The sequence below is a fragment of the Convolutriloba macropyga genome, chromosome 9 (assembly GCF_964194025.1).
Source record: "Convolutriloba macropyga chromosome 9, txConMacr16.3, whole genome shotgun sequence".
NCBI lineage: Eukaryota > Metazoa > Xenacoelomorpha > Acoela > Convolutidae > Convolutriloba > Convolutriloba macropyga.
Window position 1 is genome coordinate 38,324,517 of NC_134476.1, and position 26,231 is coordinate 38,350,747.

Genomic DNA, 26,231 nt, shown 5'->3' on the forward strand with positions numbered 1-26,231 from the left:
TTTCCTATCCAAAATACCTTTCCGTAACTAATAAATCCTTTTTTATAGTTTCTGTTTTAATTTTTGAAGATCATGCAAAACGTCCATCTTTTGTGAAAATCAAAAGCAAATGTGGGTGTAGTGTTAAGTTTTGCAATTTTTCTGCCTCATAAAGAGTACCCGAAGAGTTCAAACGTTTTTACGTACTTTCATGAAAGTTTATTTTTCAGAGGAAATGAATGTGAACTCCACTGCAAGAGTAGGCGAGCTTCAAGTGGAAGATATCAAGAAATTGTTGAGTAATCAGGGATTAGACACTTCGGGAAGCAAAGAAGTGTTGGTTCAGAGGCTGAATGAATCAAGGCGAGCAAGAGGGATTTTAACCGATACCCGGAGTTCCGAATTGGGTAGCAGCGGTGAGCTTGCACAGGGACAGGGAGCCACCGATATAGCGGGTAATTTTCTTCCTGGTTGAAAAATTGCTCTTTAATTGCACCTAGAATCTAGCGATTATATGTCTTGGCGATAGCCATTGCGTCAAGAAATCGGCATTAATTCGTTTTTAGACACGTATAATAAAACTGTCTCTGAGAATGGAAACTACGAATTGGCAGCAGCCGAAGAAGCAAATCTGGATCCAGGGATTACCATATACGAAGAGGAGCATGACTCAAACCTGACTGTGCCCAAAGAAGAGCCTTTGGATCTAGAAGTGAACCCCGATCAGGATGTCCTTGAGTTGGATGACATTGGAGGATCATTAGACGCTGACAGACAAGAACCCATAAACGAAGGGCAAAGGGCAACGTTACCCGACACAGAGGCCAAAGGACTGACGAGGACAATCAATGGAGCTCCTCAGATCAACGGAGGGAATGAAGCAAAATGTCTATGGATTTCAAATTTGTCATCAGAGACAAGGACATCTGATTTAAAGACAATAATAGGGAATTTTGGGAAGGTGTACAGTGCCAAAGTTGTTGCGAGTACCTCCTCTAAGGATGGAAACAAATATTATGGTTTCATTATTATGCAAAACGAGGCTGAAGCACAGGCGTGTGTTGATAATTTAAATAATACTGAGATCCATGGTAAAGTAATTTCTATTGAAAAAAGATATGATCAACCAGGGAAAAGTTCAAATAAGAGTTCACCTACTAAAACAGATGCTAAAAGCACTCCCAAATCTGATTCATTTAGTAGCAGTAGGCCCAAGGAACCAGAGAAACCCAAGACAGTCCCGACAACCTCTTCAAGCCGGACTTCAACAGCTAAGACTGAGTCTTCTCGAAATGTTAGCAGCGGGGACGCCAGGAAGACACTGGATCAGAAACGTAGCAGTGAGCATAAATCTTCAGACCGTCGCGAGCCAAAGAGTTCGCGAGAATCGTCCCATGCAAAGCAACACGAAAGCAAGCGGTCTCCACCCAGAAGTTCTCGCCCCTCGAGTTCGACTCATCGGGAAAGAGAGCGATCACGCGAACGCCGACCTGCGTCGTCTCGGGTGAGTACTGAAGTAAGTAGTCATCGTTCTGATCGGAGATCGAGGAGTCGGGATCGGTTACGGGGTGAAACTAGAGAGCTGCGTCATTTGCTTGACAAAAGGGCTGTGGAAACTCACAGGGAAAGTGACCGATTGATACGAGAACGCGAAGAGCAACTGCTGCTTCGTGAGCGCGAAGAGCGGAAATTGGAAGAGGAACGTAAGTTACTTCTTCAAGAAAAGTTAGAACGGGAGCGGATTGTTAAAGAGCGATTAGAGCTCCAACGTGAGATGCTGATGATGGAAAAAGAGAGACAAATCGCCGAACAGAAACTCCTGAAAGAAGCTGAGGAATTGAAGCGTATGGCACGATTACAAAGGGACTCCGTTGCATCATCATCATCGTTGAGCAGGCCTGATGACCGGAGACGTAAATACTCACAGGAGCGCGATAGAAGTGCTGACAGGTCACGAAGGGATGCCAAGTATTCGAGAACTGAAAGTGATCGTGATCGAGGTAGTGGGCGGAAGGATTCTCGACATCGGGGTTCTTCGAGAGAGCGACGTCGTACTCCACCGAGGCATGAGGGTACTTCATCTCGACGGGTTCCAAGTCCCAGGAAGTTAAGTAGTCCAACGCGAAGAGCTGCAAGTCCACCAAGACGTGAATCGAGTGCTTCGGTGCGCATTGTTGAGGAACGTAATCGGAATGGAAGTGGTAGTGATTACCATAGACGACCAGAAAAGCCTGCTCCCATGCAAACGAATGCTGCTTCTCGAAATGTGCAAAGGCAAATTCCCGAAATTCAACCCAATATCCGGGAGTTGTCTGGACAATCAAGCGTTCCTGTAAGAGGTCAGCCAATACTGACAGCGCGTGATTTGGATTTGCGTCCGCAAGTAGTTCCCGAAGATCTGAAAAGAACTATCCAAGTGCAAGATGTCTCGAGACAACGGGTTATTCCTTCAGATCACCCAAGAGCGCTTCAAGGAATGGGAGCTCTGTTGAACCCAACTGCGTTGCCCGTTACTTCTGCTTTGGCTTTACCCATTTTGGATCCTCGTCAATTTTACACCAATGTTACTCCAGCAGCCCAGCATATTGAATACAGCTCAGCCACTTACCCCGATGTAGCATATGGGTCTTCGCGTACAAATAGAAATGTTGGACTGCGATAGATTTGCGGACAATTGTTGCTTTTTAAACGAATTGCTCATAACGACTTAATTTTTTGGAGTTTCTTTTTTGGCGGAGTAGAAATGTCTATTGATAATTTTCAGGACAATTTAGTCGTTCATTAATTATAATATGTTCAATCGTATATTTCTGTAATTGCTTACGGAACCCCCTTGTATGCGTCTTGTTTTGGCAAATTTAAACAAAATAGCTAAATGTTTTCTATAGCGGACGGCAGATTGATGAACAGATGATGGTGAACATGACAAACAGCGTGAAAATAGTTTCTTGAATTGATATGAAATCAAATGTAGATGTAGGTTAACGCTGAAAACGTCCAGCTATCAGTTGAAAAGAAAGAGACGTTATCAATCGGGCAGATGAGAAGTTATCGGCTACAAAAGTGGTGCTAGAACAATAGGTCGAATGTGGTGCTGGGACAGTAATCGGACAATAGTATATTCTGCTATGATAGGTTCATATCAAGTCACACAGGCTGCAAGGGCAAGCCAGATCCGACATTCTCATGACAGCTCGCAATTTACGTTCAAGTTTTGCCCATGTGAATTGAGATATATTTTCGATCTACTGTCCCAATTTTAATGTTTTTGGCCTATTATCCTTTCGATCTATTGCGCGGTCACCCACAAAAGTATCTTGATCATCGTGGGAATAAATACAGAAGTTTTCTTGCACAGATTTTACTGTTTCTGATAACTAATATGAAATCTATTTAACTGTATTAGAACTTTTTAGATATGCGTTTATTGTTTCACTCGCGTGCGTGAAATCCACAACTATGAGCTTGAACAAACTTCTGTTCAAGTCGGCAATGCGTGCTGCGGTGCTGAGCCCATCATCAGTTAGAGCCCTGACCCCTCTTCTTGTAAGACATGGGAGCCACAGGAGTCCAACAGAACATCCGGAATCGACATTTGGAAAGGATTCCTTTCAATCTGGAATTTCTCATAAGCACACGGACCCACCTCATACAGATATGACCAATGCTGGAGCAGGTAGAAATATCGCATGTTCACCCTTTTCACTATTATAGATGAGTTGTAGTCGGTGTTTCTAATCTACATGTATGAGTATAACGTTGAGTGCCGTAGCTCTTCGTAAGCCGTAGAAACAGTTAAACAAAAGATTGTTCAATAGTATGCGAAACGTTTCTCTAACTCGTGATCTCAGATCTGGTTATCTTTTCTTTTCTCAATTTATAAGTTTCATGTGTAACAGTAACAGGCGAGATCCGAATAATTGTTTCTCCTTGTTTTTGTAGTTGATCAATCTGAAGTAGTCACAATTGATAGTTGTTGACAGGTGTGATAATTCTGCCTGATGAACAGCTTCCAGACAACTACCCAGTGACAGCCGAGGACTGGATGAAGAGTGCCAGGAAGTATGGAATCCCAATTGAAGAATATAAGCCATACCCCGATGATGGATACCATAACAAAGGTTATTATTGGTAGTTTTTTCCGACATTTTTTGTCCTTTTAAGAAGTTCTCAATTTTGTAGCAATTTATGTCCGATCCGCAATAGTTTGTCCACATTTTATTTCCACTCTACCGTAGTACATAGCTGTCTACGTCATTTTTGTGTGTTATAAATTTGCCGCTTATATTAATTGCTCTCAAACGAAGTTTTTCGTCTGACGCATTTGACTTTTCGTCCTCAAAAACGGCATAAACAGGTAGCGCCAAGTGGGCATTAAGTGCTCCTTGAGCCTTTCAGTACAACCTGTTTTGGAGACTTATACTTATGGTGTGAAGGGCGGTTCTTAGAGGTTGAATACACACCCCCCTCTTTTGACTTCCCCTACTATTGCTCCACCCCTCCCCCACCGCGCTGTTGCCCCTCCCCTCCCCCCCCCCCCCCACTGTTGGCCACCCCCTCCCTCCCCAATCCCCCGGTGCACCCCCCCACCTTGGCTACGAATAACCGATCGCTAAAAACATGCAATTTTATACTAATTTTCCCAATTTTCTATTATTCACGTCTTTCCAGACGCAGGTCCAGAAAACGTCCTTTAGGATTTGATATAAGTTACTCAAAATTTTCTATTTGCTATGGAATAGCTTTCAGTTTCTTAATATGACAAATTTTAGCATTTTTTTTTAAAATAAAACTTTTTTCAAGTTTTTATTTAAAAGGTTTTGTCGATTTTCATGTTTCTCCAGCCTCAAGAGCAGAGGAACCTCCTCCAGGGTTTGACAATAGGTTTCTTTATAGTTTCGAACGTAATGGAATGTTTTTCAAGATTTCAACACCACGAATTTTAGCATTTTTTTTGACATTTTTTGTCATTATTCAGGTTTTCAGCCTAACAGAAAATCTACGTTAGGGTTTGATAATAAGTTACTGGAAAATGTTTTTTTTTGGCCATAGATTAGTCTTCAATTTTTATTATCACAAATTTAGCAGTGTTATGCAACCTGCAATTTTTAAGTTTTTTGAATTTTTTTGTCATTTTTTAGGTTTCTCCAGCCTCAAGAGCCACATAAACTCCTCTAGGGTTTGATTATAGGATACTGCATAGCTTCTAGATGTAATGAAATGTTTTTCAAGATTTCAATATCAGCGATTTTTAAAAACGTTTGTAATTTTTTCAAGTTTTTTGAATCTTTGATTTTTTTTTTATTTTTTCCGGCACCAGGTTACTAGGGACATCCTCCAAGGTTTGATAATAAGCTGTTGCATAGTTTCTAGAGTTAATGGAATGGCTGTCAATATTTTAATGACTAACAGTTTTTTTTGTAAAATTTATTTCAAATTTTTGGAATATTTTCATGTTCCAAGTTTATGAATCATTGATCCAGTGAAACTATTTAAAGCTTGAAACATGGATACTGGATAGTCTCTTGAGACAATGAAATGTTTCTGAAGATTTTAATATCTTGCATTTTTACAAGCTTTTTAAATGTGCGATTGCTTTCAAAATTTTTGATTTTTTTTTCCTTTTATGAGGTTAACGATCATTACTGGCCAACGAAGCCTTTCAAGTCATGCAGATGGGTTTCTTGACATAACTCCAGAGACCGAAATTAGTTTTGAGGACTTTCACGGCAAAATCTGGAAGCTTTTCTTTTAAATTTTGCAATGTTTTGCAAATTTTAAAATCAGTCTTTTATTTCATTTATTTACTAACAAGGCTAGAAAACTAAAACTTGCAGAGTCGAATCAAGCAAAAGCTAGCCTCACTAAACCATGGCTAGCTACTGACGAAGTCAACCGCTCGCCGGTCGTTTGAGAGCAATTCGCCTGACGTAAGTCGGTTATGTTAGCTTTCTTTGAATGAACAACAGAAATCAGTTCTATCGAAATATTTGACTCATTTCTTTCTTGAGGCAAAAGTGATTGCGAAATAATGATTAGTGTTGCTCTTTTTGATCCATTCTAAAGTTTCGCTTTAATTTTGTTCAGTTCGTCCGGTGGAATCGATAATCGGTTGATGGAATCGCTCTCTTCTGAGGTATCGTATCAATAAATCATTATTTGTCTATATAAGGATCTTTTAAAATTCTTTTTGTTGACGTGCTCATTGTTGAACTTGACGAGCTTCGCCTTCTTCAAATAGCAAGTCTCCCAAAAGAAAGGAACCCCGAGAAGAAATGACTGCAATTTTTAAAACAGCAGGGCAAATTCTGAATTACAATCCAAAGAAATGATTCAACTACTGATCTGACAATAAACTTGTTTACACCAACGTCAAACTAAGACAGTTAACAAAGTGCATGACCTTATGTGTGCAAAAATGAACAAAACATTTAAATAGTTTGAAATTTCTTTATCCAAGATTTAGTATTTTGAGTATCATTATAAATAACAACTTTTTATGAAAATATGGACTCTACTCATGGTTAGAATGGGTATATAACAACGCTGTGGGAAGCAATGAAAGACAACGCAGAAAATAAGCAAAAGTTGAAGAAATTAGCAAGAACCAGAATAGCTTTGACTGTCAGTAGTGTCAAACTAAGAGAACCTCATAAGTACATTCCAAAGCTTTAACCTCAGAATATAGAACTTTAGAAGTAAAAATAACTTTTCAGAAGTTCTAATGGCCGAAAACGTGACAAAAGAACTACAAAAAAGACAAGATTCACAAATTCGCTTAATATTTTGAAAATACACAGTAATGCTCAGTCAATAAACATGTTAGCTAAAAAAGTTTGAGACAATAAATTGACCAAAAATACGTCGCGCGGGAAGGCCAAAGCGATCAGACCACAAGAAAAACAACAAAAAAATGCTCAACTGAAAATCAATTTTCATTTTTGATAAAGCGTGAAAATATAAAACGACTGATATGAAATCAAGTGATTGGTTAGATTCCCCTATTCCTCATTAGCAACAGATGAAATCTTTCTTTACTGAGTTTAAGAGATAATACAGCAATAAATTAAGCAAATACTAGCAAAACAGAACAATTCTTCAAAATTCAAACCCTTAGTGTAAGTCATAGAAAGCTTTAGTTTCAAACTGAAATAATTAAATTGATTTAATTAGTACCTTGATGAAACGACAAAAAGTACAATTACTAGTTGATTACAAAAATTAATTTAAAATCTGAGATTGAATAGTGTCAGGAAGAGACAGGAAAACCACTAGCGAAGAGCTCAAATCATTAATTAGGTGCTTTTGACTTATTAGCTACCAAGGAGACCTGTCTCTAATGATATTCACTGATAGGACAACGGAAATAAAAAATCAATTACTAACTAATGTTTTTGCTATGTATTATATAGCAATCAACACAAGAAAAACTGAAAACTGAAGTCAGATTACCACATGAGCTTTCAAATTCTCAAAAATGTTTGAATTCAAATTTTGGAACTCCACTTTAAAGGCGCTTAGAACAAATAACGCTTAAAACGTGATTGCTTCTTGAGTACCCCAGCTTGATTAAAATACGCTCTCTAATCTAACTTCTCACTTACGTGAGAAGGCCGGGAAAAGTGTGAAGAGATCTTAAAAAATGAGAGTGGTACTTCGTATTGTAAAAAATGGTGCTCCACTTTTTGTAAAATCTGAACAAAAGCAGTTGTAGAACTTTTGATGAAATGATTTGTTAGCAGCTGATTGATGGCACATAAATTTGAAATAGCGGCGAAACTCTGCTTTCGGACTAGGTTATCTTTTCAGCAAACGTTTTGTCGCTGCTCTTGCTATATTTTTTATTATGGGTGGCAGAAAAGAATTGTCTAATCAGCTGGAGTGTGGCAAAAATTATGCAACCGTTGTAATCAGTTCTAATTAGTTGTTGTAAATAGTTGTTGTAATTAGTTGTTCTCAGTGAGTTTTTTTATTTTTTAATTCGAATTTCAGAGGCTGATTTGCCGTGCTTTCTTTAAATTTTTATGTATAGCTGTCTCCATCTAGTCATCTAATCAGATATTTCACACGATCATTTTACACTCTCGATCATTTTACATCTTGGACGTTTGAGTTCGAGCGCTTTAACTGAATGGAGTATAACGTGTTTAAGTGATTACTGTCTAGGTCAAAAGAACGAAATCTGAATAAGTAGAAAACACTTGCACCACTTGCAGTGCTGTATGTTTCTTTAACAACAACTTATTAGGAAAACGTTTTTTTTTCATTACCTTTTTTGTAAGTTTATTTATATGCATAACTTACACTTGATTTAGCTTTTTTGCTAGTGTCATCATATTTTTTTTCATCGAAATTGTGAGAATACATGTGCAAGCAACCGTGGCTATTTCATGGCAATCAACCTGCTATTATTTGGAATTCTGCCCTTTTTGACACTTCAACCACCTTTTTTTTGTAGCGATCGCCTGGGTCGGAACATTTGCTGTCCTCGAACCGCGAGCAGCGATTCGCTTTGTTTTTTTTGCGTTATTAATAGCCGCCGTCAGCCTCTGAAACGGCTATTATTTAGACGCTCTTCTTTTTTTTACAAATCAAAGAATTTGAATTGTATTTGGGCGCTGTCTTTTTTGTTTTTTACGACTCGAAGAGGAGTATTGGTTTTTTTTACCGGAAGTACTATTTGTTCAGGCGGCGTTTTGACCTAATAGTGAAAGTGAGTAAAATCGCCGTGTGAACTTATTTTTTCTGAGCGAGAGAAGTTTTTTGTTCATTCGGTGCGTTCAGTGAATGACTTTTTGAGTTTTTGAGAGATTGGCGCATATAAATTTTTGTAACTTGGTTTTTTGTTATAAATTTTGATCGATGCTGATTGAATATGCTATCGTATGAAACCGATACCACACTATTTCTCGGAGCTTAATAATGCATATGGCAAAGTTAGTGCAAAATTGGTCCATATTTCTCATTTTTTCTGTCAATTTTTGGCTTTTTTCCTTAATTTCTTCATTTTTGGCTCTTTGAGAGGACTTTTTTAAAAATCAAATTAGTAAATATTTCAACGTCTTTTTGATAATTCCTTATTTGGATGCCTCTTTTTGACGTGAGGTGTTTTTATTTTATAAAATTAAACAAATACTAGTCCAATTGTTGGCAAACGGTTGTCAGTCCGGTTTTTGTCAAACTTTTCTATGTTTTTTGTTGTACTTTGAGTGTATTTATACTTAGAAGTCTTTTGGTAAACCATTGGTGTTTTTGGCTTCCTTTTGTTGCTAATTGAATTGGTTTTGGCGATAACTCTTTAAATTTCAGTGAAAATTTATACCATACTTTGAACTTTTTTTTTCAAATTGTTTTACTGTTTCGCAATTGAGCTGTTTTCACTTCTTACTGAGACAGGAAGATGGCTATGTTATGTTTCGAAGCATCGATTGCTTTATAACGAAAGATCCATATATTTTTAGCTAATTTTATTATTTAATTAGAGTTTGCAATATAGTTTTTTGATTTAGTATTTAGTTTTTTAATGTATGTAGTCTCCAAATTCACGTATTTTTGTCACGCCGAAACAGGAAATGGAGCAAAAAAGCGAGTGTTTTGCGACGAGACTTTTTTGCGCTCTAATTTTAATTAGAGCTCTAATTTTGCGCTCAATTTTGCGCTCAATTTTTGCGCTCTAATTTTGCGCTCAATTCACTCAGTCTGTTCTAGGTCTAGTTTTTTGTTTAGTCAGTGACAATTCTTTGAGTTGTACGTCAGGACTTGTCCTGCTGTTTTTTACAATTCAAAGAATTTGAATTGTATTGGGGCGGTGTCTTTTTTTTAAGATCTGTTCACACATTTTCGTTATTTTTGAAGTAAAATTGGAGTAGTGATTTTGGTCACGCCGAAAGGGGAAGTGGAGCGAAAAAGCGAGTGGTTTTGCGGCGTGATTTTTTTCGCTCTAATTTTAAAGTGACAAAATTTAGAGTGAGAAAACGGTTTTTGAACAAAAATTCGCTTTCTCGCTAGTGGTTTTTGACATTGCGGCATTTTGACATTGGTTTTCTGTTTTTTTTTTTAAATATTTTTTATCTGACTTTTTTAGAAATGTTTTTCCCAATTCACTCCTAGTCAGTTCTAGATCTAGTTTCCTGTTTAGTCAATGAAAATTCTGTGAATTGTGCTTCAGGACTTGTCCTGCTATGTTTTTAATTCGCTTTACCTTTTGATCACGTTTTTCGTTTACGCAAGATAGTGAATACAGTCAAGGTCAAAAGAGCAAAATCAAAAGAGACGGGATGTTATTAAGCTTATTAGCATTCAGTTTATAAGCTGAATTAAGTAAAGTTTTAGAATTCAACCGAAACTGCACGCTGAATTAGAACACTTTTTGACACTGAATAAAAAATAGAAAAAATTGGTCAAATTATCTTTTTTTTTTCAGTCCCGATGTGCATCAAGCGCGTCAACGGCGGCTATTTTCCAGCACTCTGCCGGCTATGTTTAATGTTCTCTCTCAACGTAGTCTAAATTTATTGTCCAGGTTAAATCCGAATCTAGTTATCTCGAATTAGAAGTAAATATTGTACAACTACTGAAGTGTGTGGGCATTTTCTGACTGCATACAGATTCATTTTTAACCCTAATGGTTTTGAACTTAACTATTTTCTTCTGCAGTTTGCCAGTTTCGCAACGGTTTGATTTTGATAAAACGAAAAATTAAGTAAAGTATTTGATTAAGTGAAACATTAAATGAAAGGTATTCTCTTGGCTGTATGTCCTGGTCAAAGTATGTTTCTTCCTTTTTACATCTAGATAAATTGAAAGAGCGATTTTAAGTGACTTTTGAATCTCGGCAAACAAACTTCTGTGCTTGGTGTATTTTTACATTCCTACGTGTGAGGTTTATGCAATAGCGTGATTAATTTTCGACCATATTACTGTTCTGGCTATATACAGCTAAATTTTATCAAATGATCAAACCAAAATTTCGCTTTCCGAATGTCTCGTTGTTTCAAAGCTTTGAGCGAACGTTTAAGAGGTCTGAGTGCTACTCTCGTATCCATCTCAATTGACTTAAAAAGTTTTTGAAGGTGCTCAGGAAAGCAACTTATAATGAACGCTGTAAAAAATCGAAAATGCATATAGGAATAACCCATAAAGTAGATTTAGGTACCCCTTGCTTAAACTTCGTTCTGACTTGACTGATATTTAAATAATTTAGATGTAAACATATGGATTGGAAGACCTTCCAGGGAAGAGTTTTTAGACACCTTATGCAAATGAGGCATACTATCATTTGCATAAGGTGTCATAATTTGTCACTGTTTGGAGCATGCCTTGCCACACTTTCTACGCTAGCATCGACGAAATAGTTGGCAGTTTATGCGACCTCGTTGACAGCTGTTAAATGTTGCAAGCCGAAACATGTGTTATTAATAGCCGCCGTCAGCCTCTCAAACGGCTATTATTTAGGCGCTCTCCTTTTTTTACAATTGAAAGAATTTGAATTGTATTGGTGCGCTGTCTTCTTTTAATAGCCTCACAGCGATAGCTGGTGCTATTATTGGCCGTCTCTTGGTTTTTTACAATTCAAAGAATTTGAATTGTATTGGGGCGCTGTCTTTTTAAGATCTGTTCACACATTTTCATGATTTTTGAAGTCAAATTGGAGTAGTGATTTTGGTCACGCCAAAACAGGAAGTGGAGCGAAAAAGCGAGTAGTTTTCCGGCGTGATTTTTTTATTCTAATTTTAAAGTAGAGTGAGAAAACGGTGTTTGAACAAAAATTCGCTTTCTCGCTAGTAGTTTTTTGTTCAGATGCGGCAACTTCACTTTGACACCAAAATTTTTTGATGATGTTTTTGGAAATGGTTTTTCTCAATTCACTGATAGTCCATTCTAGATCTAGTTTTTGTCTAGTCAGTGGAGATTGAATTTTGCGTCAGGACTTATCCTGCTATGTTTTTTACAATTCAAAGAATTTGAATTGTATTGGGGCGCTGTCTTTTTTTTTTTTTTAAGATCTGTTCACACGTTTTCATGATTTTTGAAGTCAAATTGGAGTAGTGATTTTGGTCACGCCGAAACAGGAAATGGAGCGAAAAAGCGAGTGGTTTTGCGGCGTGAATTTTTTTCGCTCTAATTTTAAAGTAGAGTGCGAAAGTGGTGTTTGAACAAAAATTCGTTTTCTCGGTAGTGGTTTTTTGTTCACATGCGGCAATTTCACTCTTATTTTTCCTGTTTTTTCGATTTTTTGGATCGGATTTTTTTCTAAATGGTTTTCCCAATTCATTCACAGCTCATTTTAGGCCCAGTTTTTTGTTTGAATTAAATTTTCATTACTCGCTAGTGGTTTTTTGTTCACATGCGGCATTTTGACATTGATTTTTTTTGTTTTTTTTTTTCATATTTTTTGATCTGATTTTTTTGAAATGGTTTTCTCAATTCACTCATAGTCCATTCTAGGTCTAGTTTTTCTGTTTAGTCAATGAAAATTCTTTGAATTGTACGTCAGGACTTGTCCTGCTATGTTTTTTATTTCGTCGTCAAGATTTTTGTTACGACCGTATGACGTCACAACCAGTTCAAATCTGCTTTTTGTTCATTCCTTCATGTAATTTCAACTGAAGTGCGTGCGTTACGTCATTTTGCGCTCTTAGCGGAGCGAGTTTCTTTGTTCATATGCGTGATTGAATTTTTGGTCACACGTGACTTAAGTCACTCTCAAAAATGACTTCCTCTCTTCGAAATTTATTTTCATTCAAAGATATAAGGTCAAGTGAATGTGTGTCACTCTAATTGAAGGTTACCTGACTGCAGCTAGTAGAGGCAGCAATAATTTATAAAGATTCCTAATCAAATAACACCTGAGCCTTCAATGAAAAGAATTTTTTTCGTCTCTTTTTTAATTTTTTCTTTTTGAGACTGCAGATCTACGAAGCTATTGCGGCTATTTTCTGGCTATCTGCCAGCTTTGTTTAAGATCTGTTCCCGCTTTTTTCGGCTTTTTCACGTCAGCGAGAAGTCAAATTAGAGTGGTGATTATTGTCACACTGAAATAGTAAAGGGAGCGAAAAATCGAGCAGGTTTAGGCGTAAATTTTTTCGAAATACCTTAAAAGTGGAGTGAGAAATTGGTTTGAACAATTTGGGCGTTTTTTGAGATGGATTTTTTTCAGGTGCGTCAATTTGACTTCTGTTTTCATATTTTCCTCCCCTTCTGTGTTTTTAAGACGGTACATATGTGTTTTAATTGTGCGTAATGGAATTTGCTTGAATTCATTAAGTGACAGCTAAAACTTTTTTTAATGACTGTGCCACTATTTGTCATAAAATATCAGTGAATATTAGATTTTGCCCCCTTTATAGAATTCTTTATTGTGTTATTACCTAGTACCATCAATGACAGGTCAGATTGGTTGCTAGTGAGGCATAAAAGAACCTAAATAAATGATCGAGTTAATAGCCGGCGTTTTTCATGACTTTGACACTACTTTTTCTCAAAATTTTCGAGCAAATTTTTCAATTCTGTAAGTATTTGTTGTACTTTTTTATGTACCATTTAACATCATGGCGGACAGGTCTCTAATGCTGCTAATAGGAGTTACGTTTATTCATTTAACGGTGTTTGTTCAGAGCTAGTGCTTCCTATGACTTTGACCCTAATTAGTTTCAATAATAATTATCAAATTTGTTTGAGTTGTGCGATTTTTTTTCAACATTGTCTTCTTAACTTAGTCTCATTATCAACAGGTCTCATTGGTTGCGAAAAAGGCTTCAATTAAAGCAATGCATTTCAGCTTGTAGCTATTGTTTTTTGTGACTTATACGCTTGTTCGTTTTTTTTTTAAAAATCTTAGTTTTAGTTTTCCTAGTATTTGTTGTACTTATTGCTGTCTTATCACTTCTCTCATCGATGGCAGCTCTCTACGGTGGTCATTGATGTCTCAGATAAATGATGTAATTGTTATACTAAGTGTATTCAAAAATTTTAAGCTAGTTTTATTGTAATTTTTGGTCATTTTTGTCTTATCATTTAATATTATTAGTGAGAGGACTCATCGACATTTAATGACAGGTTGCTAATGAGAAATAGATGATTATATTTGGCAGTGGGATTTCATGGCACTTGTTTTTTGATGTTGATTCGGTCTTCAAAAAATCAAAGATCATTTTTTAGTCTTGCTTGTTTTTTTTTTCTGGTGTCGTTTAATTGCTTAGTCTCATTACTAACAGCTGTTATTTGCCTTTTAAAGCGGAGTTAATGATTTCCAGCTCATAAGTTAATACAATTCTTTGAATTGTTTTTGAGGACTTGTCCTGCTAGGTTTTTTAAACTCTCTTTACCTTTTGATCACGTTTTTTTGGTATTATAGATTATTTGTATTAGTATTATAGATTGGTATTAGTATTATTTTTGGTAGCTTCAGAAACTCAGCGATATCAGTAATTGTTGGTAACTAATAGCCAACGTCAGCCTCTCAACGGCTATTTTTTAGGTGCTCTCATTTTTTAAATTTGCTTTACCATTGATCACGTTTTTTGTTTTATTTAAGTCACTATTTTCACGTTGAAGTCAAATTGTGAGTGATTTTGGTGGAGCAAAAACAGGAAGTGGAGCGAAAACGCGAGTGGTTTTGCGGCGTGAAATTGTTTTGCTCTAATTGTAAAGTAGAGTGAGAAACCGGTGTTTGAACAAAGTTTCGCTTTCTCGCTAGTGGTTTCTTGTTCACATGCGGCTATTTCACTGTTTTTTCGATTTTTTGGATAGGATTTTTTTTAAAATGGTGTTTTTCCCAATCCATTCATAGTTGTCCAATCCCTTGTTTCTCAATCCATTCCAGGCCTAGTTTTTTGATTCAACCAAATTTTCATTTTCGCTAGTGGTTTTTGTTAACATGCGGCATTTTGACATTGATTTTTTTATTGTTTTTTATCTGGTTTTTGAGAAATGGTTTTTCGAATTTATTCATAGTCCGTTCTGGGTCTATATTTTTGTTTAGTTAATGAAACTTCTTAATGAAATGTACGTCATAATTTGTACTGCTGTTTTTTTTAATGCTTTTCCTTTTGATCACGTTTTTCGTTTTAGTTAAGTCAGTTTCTTTTTTGACTTCTGACTTACCTCACTCACTGTTTCAATTGAATGGATTTAAAATTCTTTTATGCATTGAATTATGCAATGCAGTGAGTACAGTCAAGGTCCAAAGATCAAAATCGAGAGAAACCGGATGAACCAAAAATGACCGGTCGTTACTCATAGTGCCTTAGGTTAGCAAATTTCGTTAGAGAGATTGCTAGCTGATATTAGTATTAAGCTTAATACCCTTCAATTTAGAGGCTGAAGTAAGTATAGGTTTAGAATCTTACTGAAACTGCACACTGAATTAGAACAATTTTTGAAATTTAGGGAAAAAAATTGAATTTCAATCTCCTTTGTTTTTCTGTTTCAATCCCGATGTGCGTCTAGCGCGTCAACGGCGGTTATTTTCCAGCAATCTGCCGGCTATGTTAAGTATAAGAACAATCCCAAAATCTCATTTGATGTCAGCTAATTAGTCACTCTTGTGGTCTTTTTCTCTGGGTAAGCAACCCTTAATCCGTTTTGTCAGGAGTCAGTCTTATCTAACAAAGATCAGTTTTCGGCTTTTGAGTTGTTTCCGGAATTCCTCCGGCTATGTTTTTTTAACCGAAATTACTCTTTGTTCAGGCGGTGTTTTGAACTAATAGTGAATGTGAGTAAAATTGCCGTGTGAACTGAATTTTTCTGAGCGAGAGAAGTTTTGATTGTTCATTCGCTGCGTTCAGTGGATGACATTTTGACTTTGAAAAGTTTCAGAGATTGGCGCATATAGATGAGTTTTTAGCCGTGTTTTTGTTCATTTGACCCAAATTTTATCAATGTTAACTTGGTTTTTTTGTAGAAGTAAATTTTGATTGATGCCGCATGATTATGCAACCATCTGAAATTGATAGAACAATGTTTCTGACAGCTTAATAAAGCGTTTCGAGTGCGAAATTGGCCAATATTTCTTAATTTTGTTTGTCAATTTGTTCTCATTCATTTCTTCAATTTTGACTCTTAGAGTGGATGGTTTGATAAATATGTCAATATCTATTTAATAAATACTGAAATTCATGCTTCTTTTTGACGCGAGCTGTTTTTGTTTTCTAAAATTGTACACATACTAATCCGATTTTGGCGGTTCTTGTCAAATTTTTCTAAACTTTTTGTCGTTTGAGTTTATTTACCGCGAAAAGTCTTTTGGTGAATCAGCGTTTTTGGTTTCCTTTTATTGGGAATCGAATTGGTTTTGGTGATAACTATTTTAAGTTCAGTGAAATTTTTTACCATAACATTTTCATTTCAAACTGTTTTACTGTTCCACAATTGAGCTGCTTTTACTTCTTAATGAGACAGGAATATTGCTATATAATGTTCTTAAACCTGGATTGCCTAATAGCAAAAAATACATGTTTTTTTTTACCTCGTTTTTCATTTTCAATTTAATTTTCCAATTTAGTGTTTTGATTTTTCAAAAATTGCGCACGAGGATTTTTATCTTTCACATTGTATATATTCTCTACCTTGTGGCATATTTCCTCATAACATTCTCCTGAGACATAGTTTTTGATTCGCCTTGTCTTTTTAAATTGAAAGTGATCGGTTTGAACTATTAGTTTGTCTTTTTTCATTTGAGTTTTTTGTTTGCAATGATTTTTTTTTTACATGTGGCACTGAGGTTTTGCTGGCTTCACCTGAACAAATTTTGATTAACATTCTTTTCCTGCGAATATTCGAAGTGCTTGGTTTTTGGATTGCGTTTGAATGTTGTTTTGTCTCTGTAGTCGTTTCAACGACTAATCGTGATTTGAATAATTTTTTGGTCATTGTTTAGTTTTATGGCGTTCATTTTGATTTAAAATGACAACTATTGTTTATATTTAGAGCGCCAAAGTTTATTTAGTTACAATTTGATTGATTTTGTAAAATAGTGTTTCGATTTTGAGAACTTACGGAAGTTGATAAATTTTAACATTCTTAGGCCATTTCTCGCAGTATTCATATTTTTCTTCCAAAATAAAGTTTTGATAGCGTAACATGGCTAGACTTTTGCTGCTCGCGTACTATAATGATTAATAGCCGTCTCAGCCGGCTATTAAAGCGCTCCTATTTTTTTCACTTCGTGGAAATAAAAATTTTTGCTTTTCCTTAGTTGACCGCTGGTTCAACAGTTTGAGTGAATTCTTTTTGACTCTTCTACGCTAGTTTCACTCTTCGCTCTTTGTGCTCAAAGTGTTTTAGACAGCAGTTGCTCAGCAAAGCAATTCAAAGTGAACACAGTCTGTATCAGAAAACGAAATCAGGAATAGAAACGGGATAAAAGCATAAACAAAGCCCAATCTTAGATGCCCAATGCTCGAACTTTGTTCTTATAATTCTTAGTTACCATCTCTAATTCTTATTCATATTTATATTAGCCTGTGGGTCCTCTCACTATGAAACAGGAGTTTGTTCAATTACCAAATGACATCAAAATAGTTCGCACTTTAAAAATGTGTTCATACAAAAATCATTCCTTTACGATTTTTTCTTTTAATCCCAATTGTGGTTGTGGGAATGAACGGCGGCTCTTTTTCGGCAGTCTGCTGGGTACATTTTGAATTGCTTTGAACAAATTTGTTGGGTTTTATATTTGGGCGTACTGTAGTTTTTTTTAGTTCAGTCGGTTTTATGGTCTATCTTCAATTCTTTTTTTGGGTCTTTCCCATTATAGCCCCCCCAGCTTAGTGGTCAGATAACCTATAGCCCCCCAATCATGGTAAATATACCATAATGGGGGGCTATAATTTCATGGGGGGCTATAATGGGAAAGACCCCTTTTTTTAATAGCCGTCCTCATCTTCTCAGCCGGCTATTATAGCGCTCCTATTTTTTTTACTTCGTCGAACAAAAAAATGTTTCGCGTTACCTCATTTTGCCGCTTTTTCGACATTTTGCGTGAAATCTTTTTGACTTCTCTAGGCTAGTTTTACTCTTCTGTCATTCTGCTCAAAATCCTTTTAAACAGCAGCTGCTCAGCAAAGCAATTCAAAATGAAGAGAGTAAGTATAAAAAATCAAAGTCAGAAATATAAACCGGATAAACCCATAAAGCCCATTTTTAGATGACCGGTACTTGAACTTTGTTCTCATAAGTTTTAGTTACTATCTATAATGCTTATTGGTACTGATACTAGACCCTGTAGCCTATCAGTGAGAGACAGGAGTATGTTCAATTACGAAATGACATCAAAATAAATCGCACTTAAAAATGTTCTAATACAAAAATCAATTTGTCGATATTTTTTTTCTTTCAACCCCAATTGAGTTATGGGAATCAACGGCGGCTATTTTCCGGCAATCTGCCGCGTATGTTTGGTTTTAATGGTCACTTTAGTAGGAACCAGTTGGTTTAAAAGGTGATTCGTTGACGAAGATCGTTTCCGGAATTCTTCCGGCTATGTTTTTTTATGATCTGTTCCCACATTTTCATGATTTTTGATTTTTTTAAGGCAATTCTTTCACAAAGACGACTCTTCAAGTCGTTTCCGGAATTCCTCTCGTTATGTTTTTTTTACCAGAATTACTATTTGTTGAGGCGGCGTTTTGATCTAATAGTGAAATTGAGTAAAACTGCCGTGTGAACTAACTTTTTCTGGCTGAGAGAAAATTTTTCGTTTATGCGCTGCGTTAAGTGACCGAAATTTTGCCTTTGAAAAGAGTTTTTGAGCGATTGGCGCTTATAGATGAGTTTCTAGCCTTGTTTTGGTCCATTTGGCTCAACTGTTTTATGATAACTTTCCCCTTTCGAATATTGTCATTACTGTCTGCAAAAAGAAATATCTTAAAGTTATTGCTGCTGTTTACTTCTGCAAGCAAGCGCAATATTAACTGCATAGACAGTGAAGCGTGCTGAAAAAAATTGCTGGACAATCAAATTGTAAAAGTAATTTTGGCAAAATTATGTAAACTAGTGATACCGAAAAATGAAAATAAAATTGGAGCTTAATTACGGCAAAGATAAATAAGATAAAGGCTGATATAAATCAGGCAAAATTAGCACGTAGAAAACCACCGTCTGTCACCACTAGCTTAACCAATACTGATTCCGCCAAGGAACTTGACTTGCTGGAAAGCTAACGTGATAAGAGGTTTTTAAGAGCCTCTTGTTAACAGCCGCGAAGCGATAGCTGAGGCTATTAATGGCCTTCTCGTGGTTTTTTTTACAAATCAAAGAGGAGTATGGGTTTTCTTAAGGTTTTAATGACTCGAAGAGGAGTATTGGTTTTTTGGTTTTTTTTTAACCGGAAGTCCTTTTTGTTCAGGCGGCGTTTTGACCTAATAGTGAAAGTGAGTAAAATTGCCGTGTGAACTAACTTTTTCCGAGCGAGCGAAATTTTATTGTCCATGCGCTGCGTTCAGTGAATGACAAGTTGCTTTGAAAAGTTTGTCAGAGATTGCCGCATATAGATGAGTTTTTAGCCGTGTTTTTGTCCATTTTGCCCTATTTTTTTTTGGTTGTTCGTTGTTTTTTTGTAGAAGTAAATTATGATCGATGCCGCATGAATATGCAACCATCTGAATTTGATAACAGTATCTTTCTGACAGCTTAATAATGCGTTTCGAGTGCAAAATTGGCCCATATTTCTCAATGTTTGTTATCTCCTTCATTTTCTGCTATTTGAGCGGATTGTTTGAGAAATTAGTAAATATATCAACATCTTTTTTATAAATACCGATGTTCATGCTCCTTTTTGACGCGAGTTGTTTTTGTTTTGTAAAATTGTACACATACTAATCCGATTTTGACGGTTTTTGTCAAAGTTTTCGTAGTTTTTTGTCTGTACTTAGAGTTTATTTACCATAAAGAATCTTGGTGCACCATCGTTGTTTTTGGTTTAGTTGTGTTGCTAAATGAATTGTTTCTGGGGATAACTCTTTATAATTCAGTGAAAATTTTTACCATATTTTGAACATTTTTTTTCATTGTTTCACTGTATCGCAATTGAGCTGTTTTCACTTCTTACTGAGAAAAGAATATGGCTATGTTGTTAAACTTGTATTGCGTAATAACAAAAAATCCTTATTTTTTACTTCATTTTTTATTTCGATTTTGAATTAGATTTTTATATTGAGTTTTTTGATTTTTCAGGAATTGAGAATTTGAAAAAATATTTTTCAATGCATGTGTTCTTCATATTCTAGCATGTTTTTTTTTCTAACATTTTTCTAAGACCTATAGTTTTTTTTGCCGTGCCTTTACTAAATTGAAAATTATTGATTTGAGCTAATAATTTGTCATTGAATTTTTTAATTTTTGCAATTTATTTTATTTAACATATGCCACTTAGGTTTTGCTGGCTTCACTTTTAGAAATATCGAACAAAACTCTTTTTCTACAAATGTTCTTAGGGCTGGGTTTTGGTAACATACATAAATTTTGCGTTTGAATATTGTTCTGTCTCTTTAGTCTTTTTCATGGGTAATTTCGATTTGACTAATTTTCTTGGTCATTGCTTAGTTCTATCGCTTTCATTATGATTTAAAGCGACAGCTAATGTTTTAGTTCAAGCGACAAAGTTTTTGGTTTCCAATTGATTACTGTTTTATATTGTAAAAGTGTTTCGATTGAGAGAACTTACGGAAATTGATAAATTTTGTAACATTCTTTGGCCATTTCTTCCAGTATTCAACTTTTCCTTCCGAAATAAGGTTTTGGAAGTCTAACACGGCTTGGCTATTGCTGCTCGCGTACTTTGATGTTTTCAATTGCGTATAAAAAGTTTGGTTTGTTTTTTTATATAGGAGTAATCTATCTTCATTTTTTTGACTGAATTTTTTTGATGTTTGTAGTCACTTAAGTAGGAATCAGTTGATCTATAAGGTAATTCTTTCTCGAAGACGACTCTTCGAATCGTTTCCGGAATTATTTTGGCTTTGGTTTTTCTTTCGTGAAGATTGTGGTTACGACCATATGACGTCAGAATCAATTCAAATCTGCTTTTTGTTCATTCGTTCATGCAATTTTAACTGAATTGCGTGCGTGACGTCATTTTTCACTCTGTGGAGCGAATTTTTGGTTCATTCGCGTGATTAAGTTTATACTCACATGTGAATTACCTCACTCTCAAAAATGGCTTTCTCACTCTCGAAATTGACTTATTTCAATTCCAAGAGATAAGGTCAAGCGAATGTGTGTCACTCTGAATGAAGGTTATTTGAGAGCAGCTAGTAGAGGCAGCAATAACTTGCAGATTTCTAATCAAAATATAACATCTCAGCTCTTAATCAAAAGAGTAGTTTTTTTGTTCTGTCTGTTTTACTCTTTTTGAGACTGCAGATCTACGAAGCTATTGCGGCTTTTTTCTGGCAATCTCCCGACTATGTTATGATTTGAAATGATCAAGACAGAAAAAGTTGGTACTAGAACAAGACATGGATAACAAGTGGAGATCCCGAAAAATCTACATGACAATCAAATCGCGCATGAAGTCCTTAAATATCATCACATATCCTAGGCTGAAGAAGACGTGTAAACTTTGCAAACTTTCTAGCATTTGAAAATATCATTGATATTGCCTGCCTCAAAGAAGCTTTGTTAGCAGAGGTCGGACTATATATGGTTTTCTATTAACACCGTTACACGATTCTTCTGATAGATTGAGTTAGTGGAAACCACAAAACTTGGACAGGGAAGTATGAATTGAGCGTAAAGTATGTCCTACGAATTGATTCAAGAATATGATTGTCTGTTTTTGCTAAACTCCGCGTCAAATAAATGGAAAACTTTATTTAAGTTTGTTTTTCTGCTCTGATGTTTGTGCTCTGCCGACAATTATAGGCTAATTTTTGTAAAAAAATGTTGATCTTCAGGTTTTCAGATTTTTGGTTGATTTTGGATTGTAAAATTCGTTGTGCTTTTTTTTCTTCGTCTCCATAGTTGATTCTTGGAACCATTTGACTTGGAACCGAAGAAAAAAATGTTTTTTTCTTCGTCTCCATAGTTGATTCTTGGAACCATTTGACTTGTTAGTTTTCAGTGTTTTCTACTATGTGAATAAAGTCTTTTTTGGTGTCAGCTTTTAAGTCAATTGTGAGATGAGTTTTCGTCTCACCTCTCTAAAGAAAATGACTTCTACTCTTTTAATGAAATATTATTTTTGAAACTTTTAAGTGAAGATTTTCACAAAGTGAAGATCAGTAGAGGTCATCAAAGGGTGCCATACGAGCTTAAATGCTCTATTTTTAATCGTTAGTATTCAATTTTTTTTAATGCTGAAATCTTCTTAACAGAGCTCTATTCTGAGGGTTGTTTTCATCTGTCAATTAACAATTGCACTCCAAATCGCACCTTAGAATTCTGGATGGAAAATAACAGGCGAAGTTCAGGAGTTCTATCGTGGCTGTTTGCAGACAATTAGCCGTCTATGTTCAGAAGTGCCGTTCCGTTTTCTACAAAATTTTAAGGAACATTTCTACGTTTCTACTTTTTGTTTTTGATAGAAAAGTTTATCAGAAGCAAACCCAATGATGATTCCGCCAACCCAAAGGTTTCTGCGTACTTTTTTTGAAGTCATTGGTGTAAGAGGCGTGGGATGCACCAAGGTTTTTCCTTGAGGAACACCATTATCAATTTTGTCCTTTCTGAGAAAGCAGTGTCAAGTTTTCTTTCCTAAAAATGATTCAGAAATATTTTTTTACTGAGTGAGCTTATAGTGTTTTTTTTTAAAAAGGCTTTGGTGTGATATTGATATGAAATCTCTCTCAAGGATAGTGAAATTAACAAATGATTTTTCATTTTTGTCATGATTTCTTCTAAATGTTAAACAGCATCTGTGGACGATTTATGTTTTTGACTTAGTAAAGATTCTAATTTCAAAGCTATTGTGCCCTTTGATCCAATATTCAGTTAAGAAATGAATTCATGTCCTGTTTCATGTCTTTTTGTCTCATGTACCGTTGAGTTGCACAGTAAGATGATGTATATAACTATGCAAGTTAATTTTACATAATCCATTTTTCTTTGACAATATTCAAAGTAAGACGGACTCTAATTGGGCTCCTTTTACAGTCTTAGAACTACTTATTTCTGTGCGCGAAGTAGGCTTACCTAATTCTATCTGACTAACCGACTCTGGAACACAGCTCCGTTGTCAATGATGCACATAGTGTATCTAACTAAACTGACTAGAGTAAAGTGTGCATGCTCCATTTAAAAAAGTTGAGAGTCTTCTCCGTCTGTGATTGGTGGAGAATGCTCAAGAATATACATTCTGAATTTTCGTCTGCTGCATCCATCGGGGGTTAAGAGTTTCATCCAGAATGTAGATTGCAGCTGAAATTATGTTGAATGTGCTGGTCCTTGTCAAGGGAAGTAGGTGACTAGTGTGGTCAGTAATTGATCGACATCCTGTCGGTTGTTGAATCAGTAAGGGTGTTATTGAAGGGTATTCTGACCAGTGACGTCTTATGCTGTTAGTTTCCAGCTGTCTCCCACTGTCATGTAGCGAGGATTTAGGCCCATAACGGTGTGAATATACAGCACCGGAGTCAATGATATATATACACTTAGTGTATCTGACTAATAGACTTGACTAGAGTAAAGTGTGCATGCTCTATTTAAAAGAGAATAGAGTCTTCTAAGTCTGATGATTTTTGGAGAGTACACATTTTGTACGTCAGAAATTAGCCATAATAGGCTGATGAACCTTCAGCAGATAAATTCTGCAATGTCATACCTCTGATCATAGATGTCTTAATTTTTCGGATTATTTTAAATTCTCACTGTCCGCAATTAACATTGTAACTAGTGTCGAAGGTCTTGGATGCACAATGTGAAAAAGCTAGATTTTATTATTTTGTAATGACTTTAGGTGATTACCCTGACTTTGCACCTGTTCATGGGCTATCACGTGACTTCTGGCACGACTGGGACATGCCACCCACCAAGTCTGATTGGGGTCACGTGCTACACTACGAGGAGTTGGATCTAACAGCATTCACAGAGGACATATTTTCACCCACTGTAGAGCCACTGTAAGTGACGAATTGCTATAAGGGTAAAAATGTTTATATGCCAATAAGTTTTTATTGGTTAGTGCTGGATAATTCTGTAATGTTTTTGAGTATTTTTTAATCTGCTTTTTTATCTTCAGTATATACAACAGCTGTATTTGTTAACTCACAGGGGCATTGTTAACCAACTGTGATAGTTCGCAACGTTTTGTTTGATCGGCCTTAAGTGTTGTTAAATGCTCTTGAACGAAGTTCATAGCAATTATTGTAAACGTGTGTGTCTTTTTTATGCTAAATTTTCGCTTGAGGGTTTTGACTTTTCGAGTGACTTTTACGCCCTTGACTTTTTGCGTTTCGCGTGATCTAAAATTCCCTCTCAATAACAATTTCAAGCAGCTGAACTCAATTGGCGGCAATTTAATACTAAAAGTCAAATGAAAAGTGCGCCAAAACTGGTGCCATTTTTCACTTTGAATCTTAATAGTGGTATATCTTAACCTCTAATGTTGTTATTTGAAGCCCATTTAGTCCCATTTAGGCTCCCCCCTCCCTCCCCCCCCCCTGACTGAACCAGGTTGCAATTGATTACAGCTCCCACTAGTCGTTCGATAGCAATTCTTCCGACGTTTAGTCGCTTATGTTTGTTGTTGTTGTGGCTGTCGCACAGCTGCAATTATTCGCAGGTAATTCTGGCGTGATACTGGCGCTTAGTGCCGTTTTTAACTGGTACCTTAGTTGCATTTAGTGTGACTGCCTATCCACAACTTTCTTGTGGTGCGGCGACCTTTCTGCGTCTACGCCATGCTGAATGACATGCGGCCTCCGGGTTAGGGGGGGGGGGGGCAGGAGGAGCATCTTCAACATCGGGGGAAATGGGCAAGGAATGTGGATTGTTCTATGCAGTGTGGTCGTGTTGGACTGATGGTATAGCTACCACTACTGGTCTTTCCCACAGGTCAATCACTTTCAGTTCCGTGGTGTGCAACTGTTCAAGTGCAACTGTGTTCACAAACTGGGCCTTAAGTGTTCGTTTTTAATAGTGGGGAAGCTATAGCTGGGGCTATTATTGACGTTCTCTTGGCCTTTTGCGATTTGTATTTAATTGATCTCAAATAGCGCCCAGCGAGCATTAAGTTCTCTTAGAGCCTTTCAGCTCACTAGTCTCCAAGTATGCGATTCATAGAAAATCTTTTGGAAACTAATAATTATGGTGTGAAGGAAGTTTTTAAGAGGTTGAACCCCCCCCCCCCACACACACCACACACACACACACACATACACGCACACACACACATCACACACACACACATCAGACGTCTCCCCCCGTTCAGGCCGTAAGTCCCCCGTGCAGCCAAAGACTCCCTCCAATCGTCCCCCCTCCCTACTGCTGCCCCGCCATCAGCCCCCCCTCCCGGTGCACACCCCTCCTCGCTGCGCTTGCCTCACGTCCCTTCAATTATGCTAAAGCTAGCTTCACTAAACCGTGGCTAGCTACTGATGAAGCCAACCGCTCGCCGGTCGTATGAGAGCAATTCGCCCGACGTTAGTCGGTTATTTGTTTTCTGTATTTGATTTTGCAATTTGCTTTTTTGTACTAGGGCGCTGTCTCTTTACCAGTCGAAGAGAAGTATTAGTGGAGTGTTTTGGAGTGTATTTTGGAGTGTATCGATAATTTTTGAGTGTATTTGAAACATGGAGTGGAATGCGTGAAAACAAAATGTTTAGATCTAATTGCTCAATAAACACGAGGAGCAGAGAGGAGAGCGTGGTTTTCTGTTCATGTCGCTTCCTTGCGACAGTTTTTCCTACAAAAGAGTTTCTCTCACTTATTAATAGCCGCATAGCGATAGCTTGGGGCTATTATTGGCCTTCTCTTGGTTTTTATTTCGCGATTTTTGTTATGACCATATGACGCCACAATCACCTAAAATCTGCTTTTTGTCCATTCGTTCATGCAATTTCAACTGAAATGCGTGTCTGACGTCATTTTTTGCTCTTAGTTGAGCGAGTTTTTTTGTTCATTCGCGTGATTAAATTTTTGGTCACACTTGACTTACCTCACTCTCAAAAATAACTTCCTCACTTTGAAGTTGACTTTTATTTACTTTAATCCAAAGAGATGAGGTCAAATGGGTGTGTGTCACTCTAAATGAAAGTTATTTGAGAGCAGCTAATAGATGCAGCAAAAACTTATGCAGAATTTTAATCAAAATA

At 36.4% G+C, this 26,231-nt stretch overlaps 2 protein-coding genes across 2 annotated transcripts in view; both read left to right on the forward strand.

The window, feature by feature from the left end:
• Positions 1-205: 205 nt before the first annotated feature.
• LOC142345769 (uncharacterized) lies at positions 206-2,855 on the forward strand. The gene is made up of 2 exons (XM_075398087.1): positions 206-434; positions 546-2,855. Exons 1-2 carry the CDS (start codon positions 215-217, stop codon positions 2,639-2,641), a joined length of 2,316 nt encoding a protein of 771 aa, XP_075254202.1. The 5' UTR covers positions 206-214; the 3' UTR covers positions 2,642-2,855.
• A 516-nt stretch (positions 2,856-3,371) lies between these two features.
• The window catches only part of LOC142345768 (NADH dehydrogenase [ubiquinone] 1 beta subcomplex subunit 8, mitochondrial-like), a 35,221-nt gene continuing 12,361 nt past the window's right edge, over positions 3,372-26,231 (forward strand). Inside the window, exons 1-3 of the mRNA XM_075398085.1 lie at positions 3,372-3,655; positions 3,963-4,100; positions 23,876-24,038. Of these exons, the coding sequence (XP_075254200.1) occupies positions 3,439-3,655; positions 3,963-4,100; positions 23,876-24,038 (518 nt within the window). The 5' untranslated portion in view covers positions 3,372-3,438. The remainder of the gene's footprint in view (positions 3,656-3,962; positions 4,101-23,875; positions 24,039-26,231) is intronic.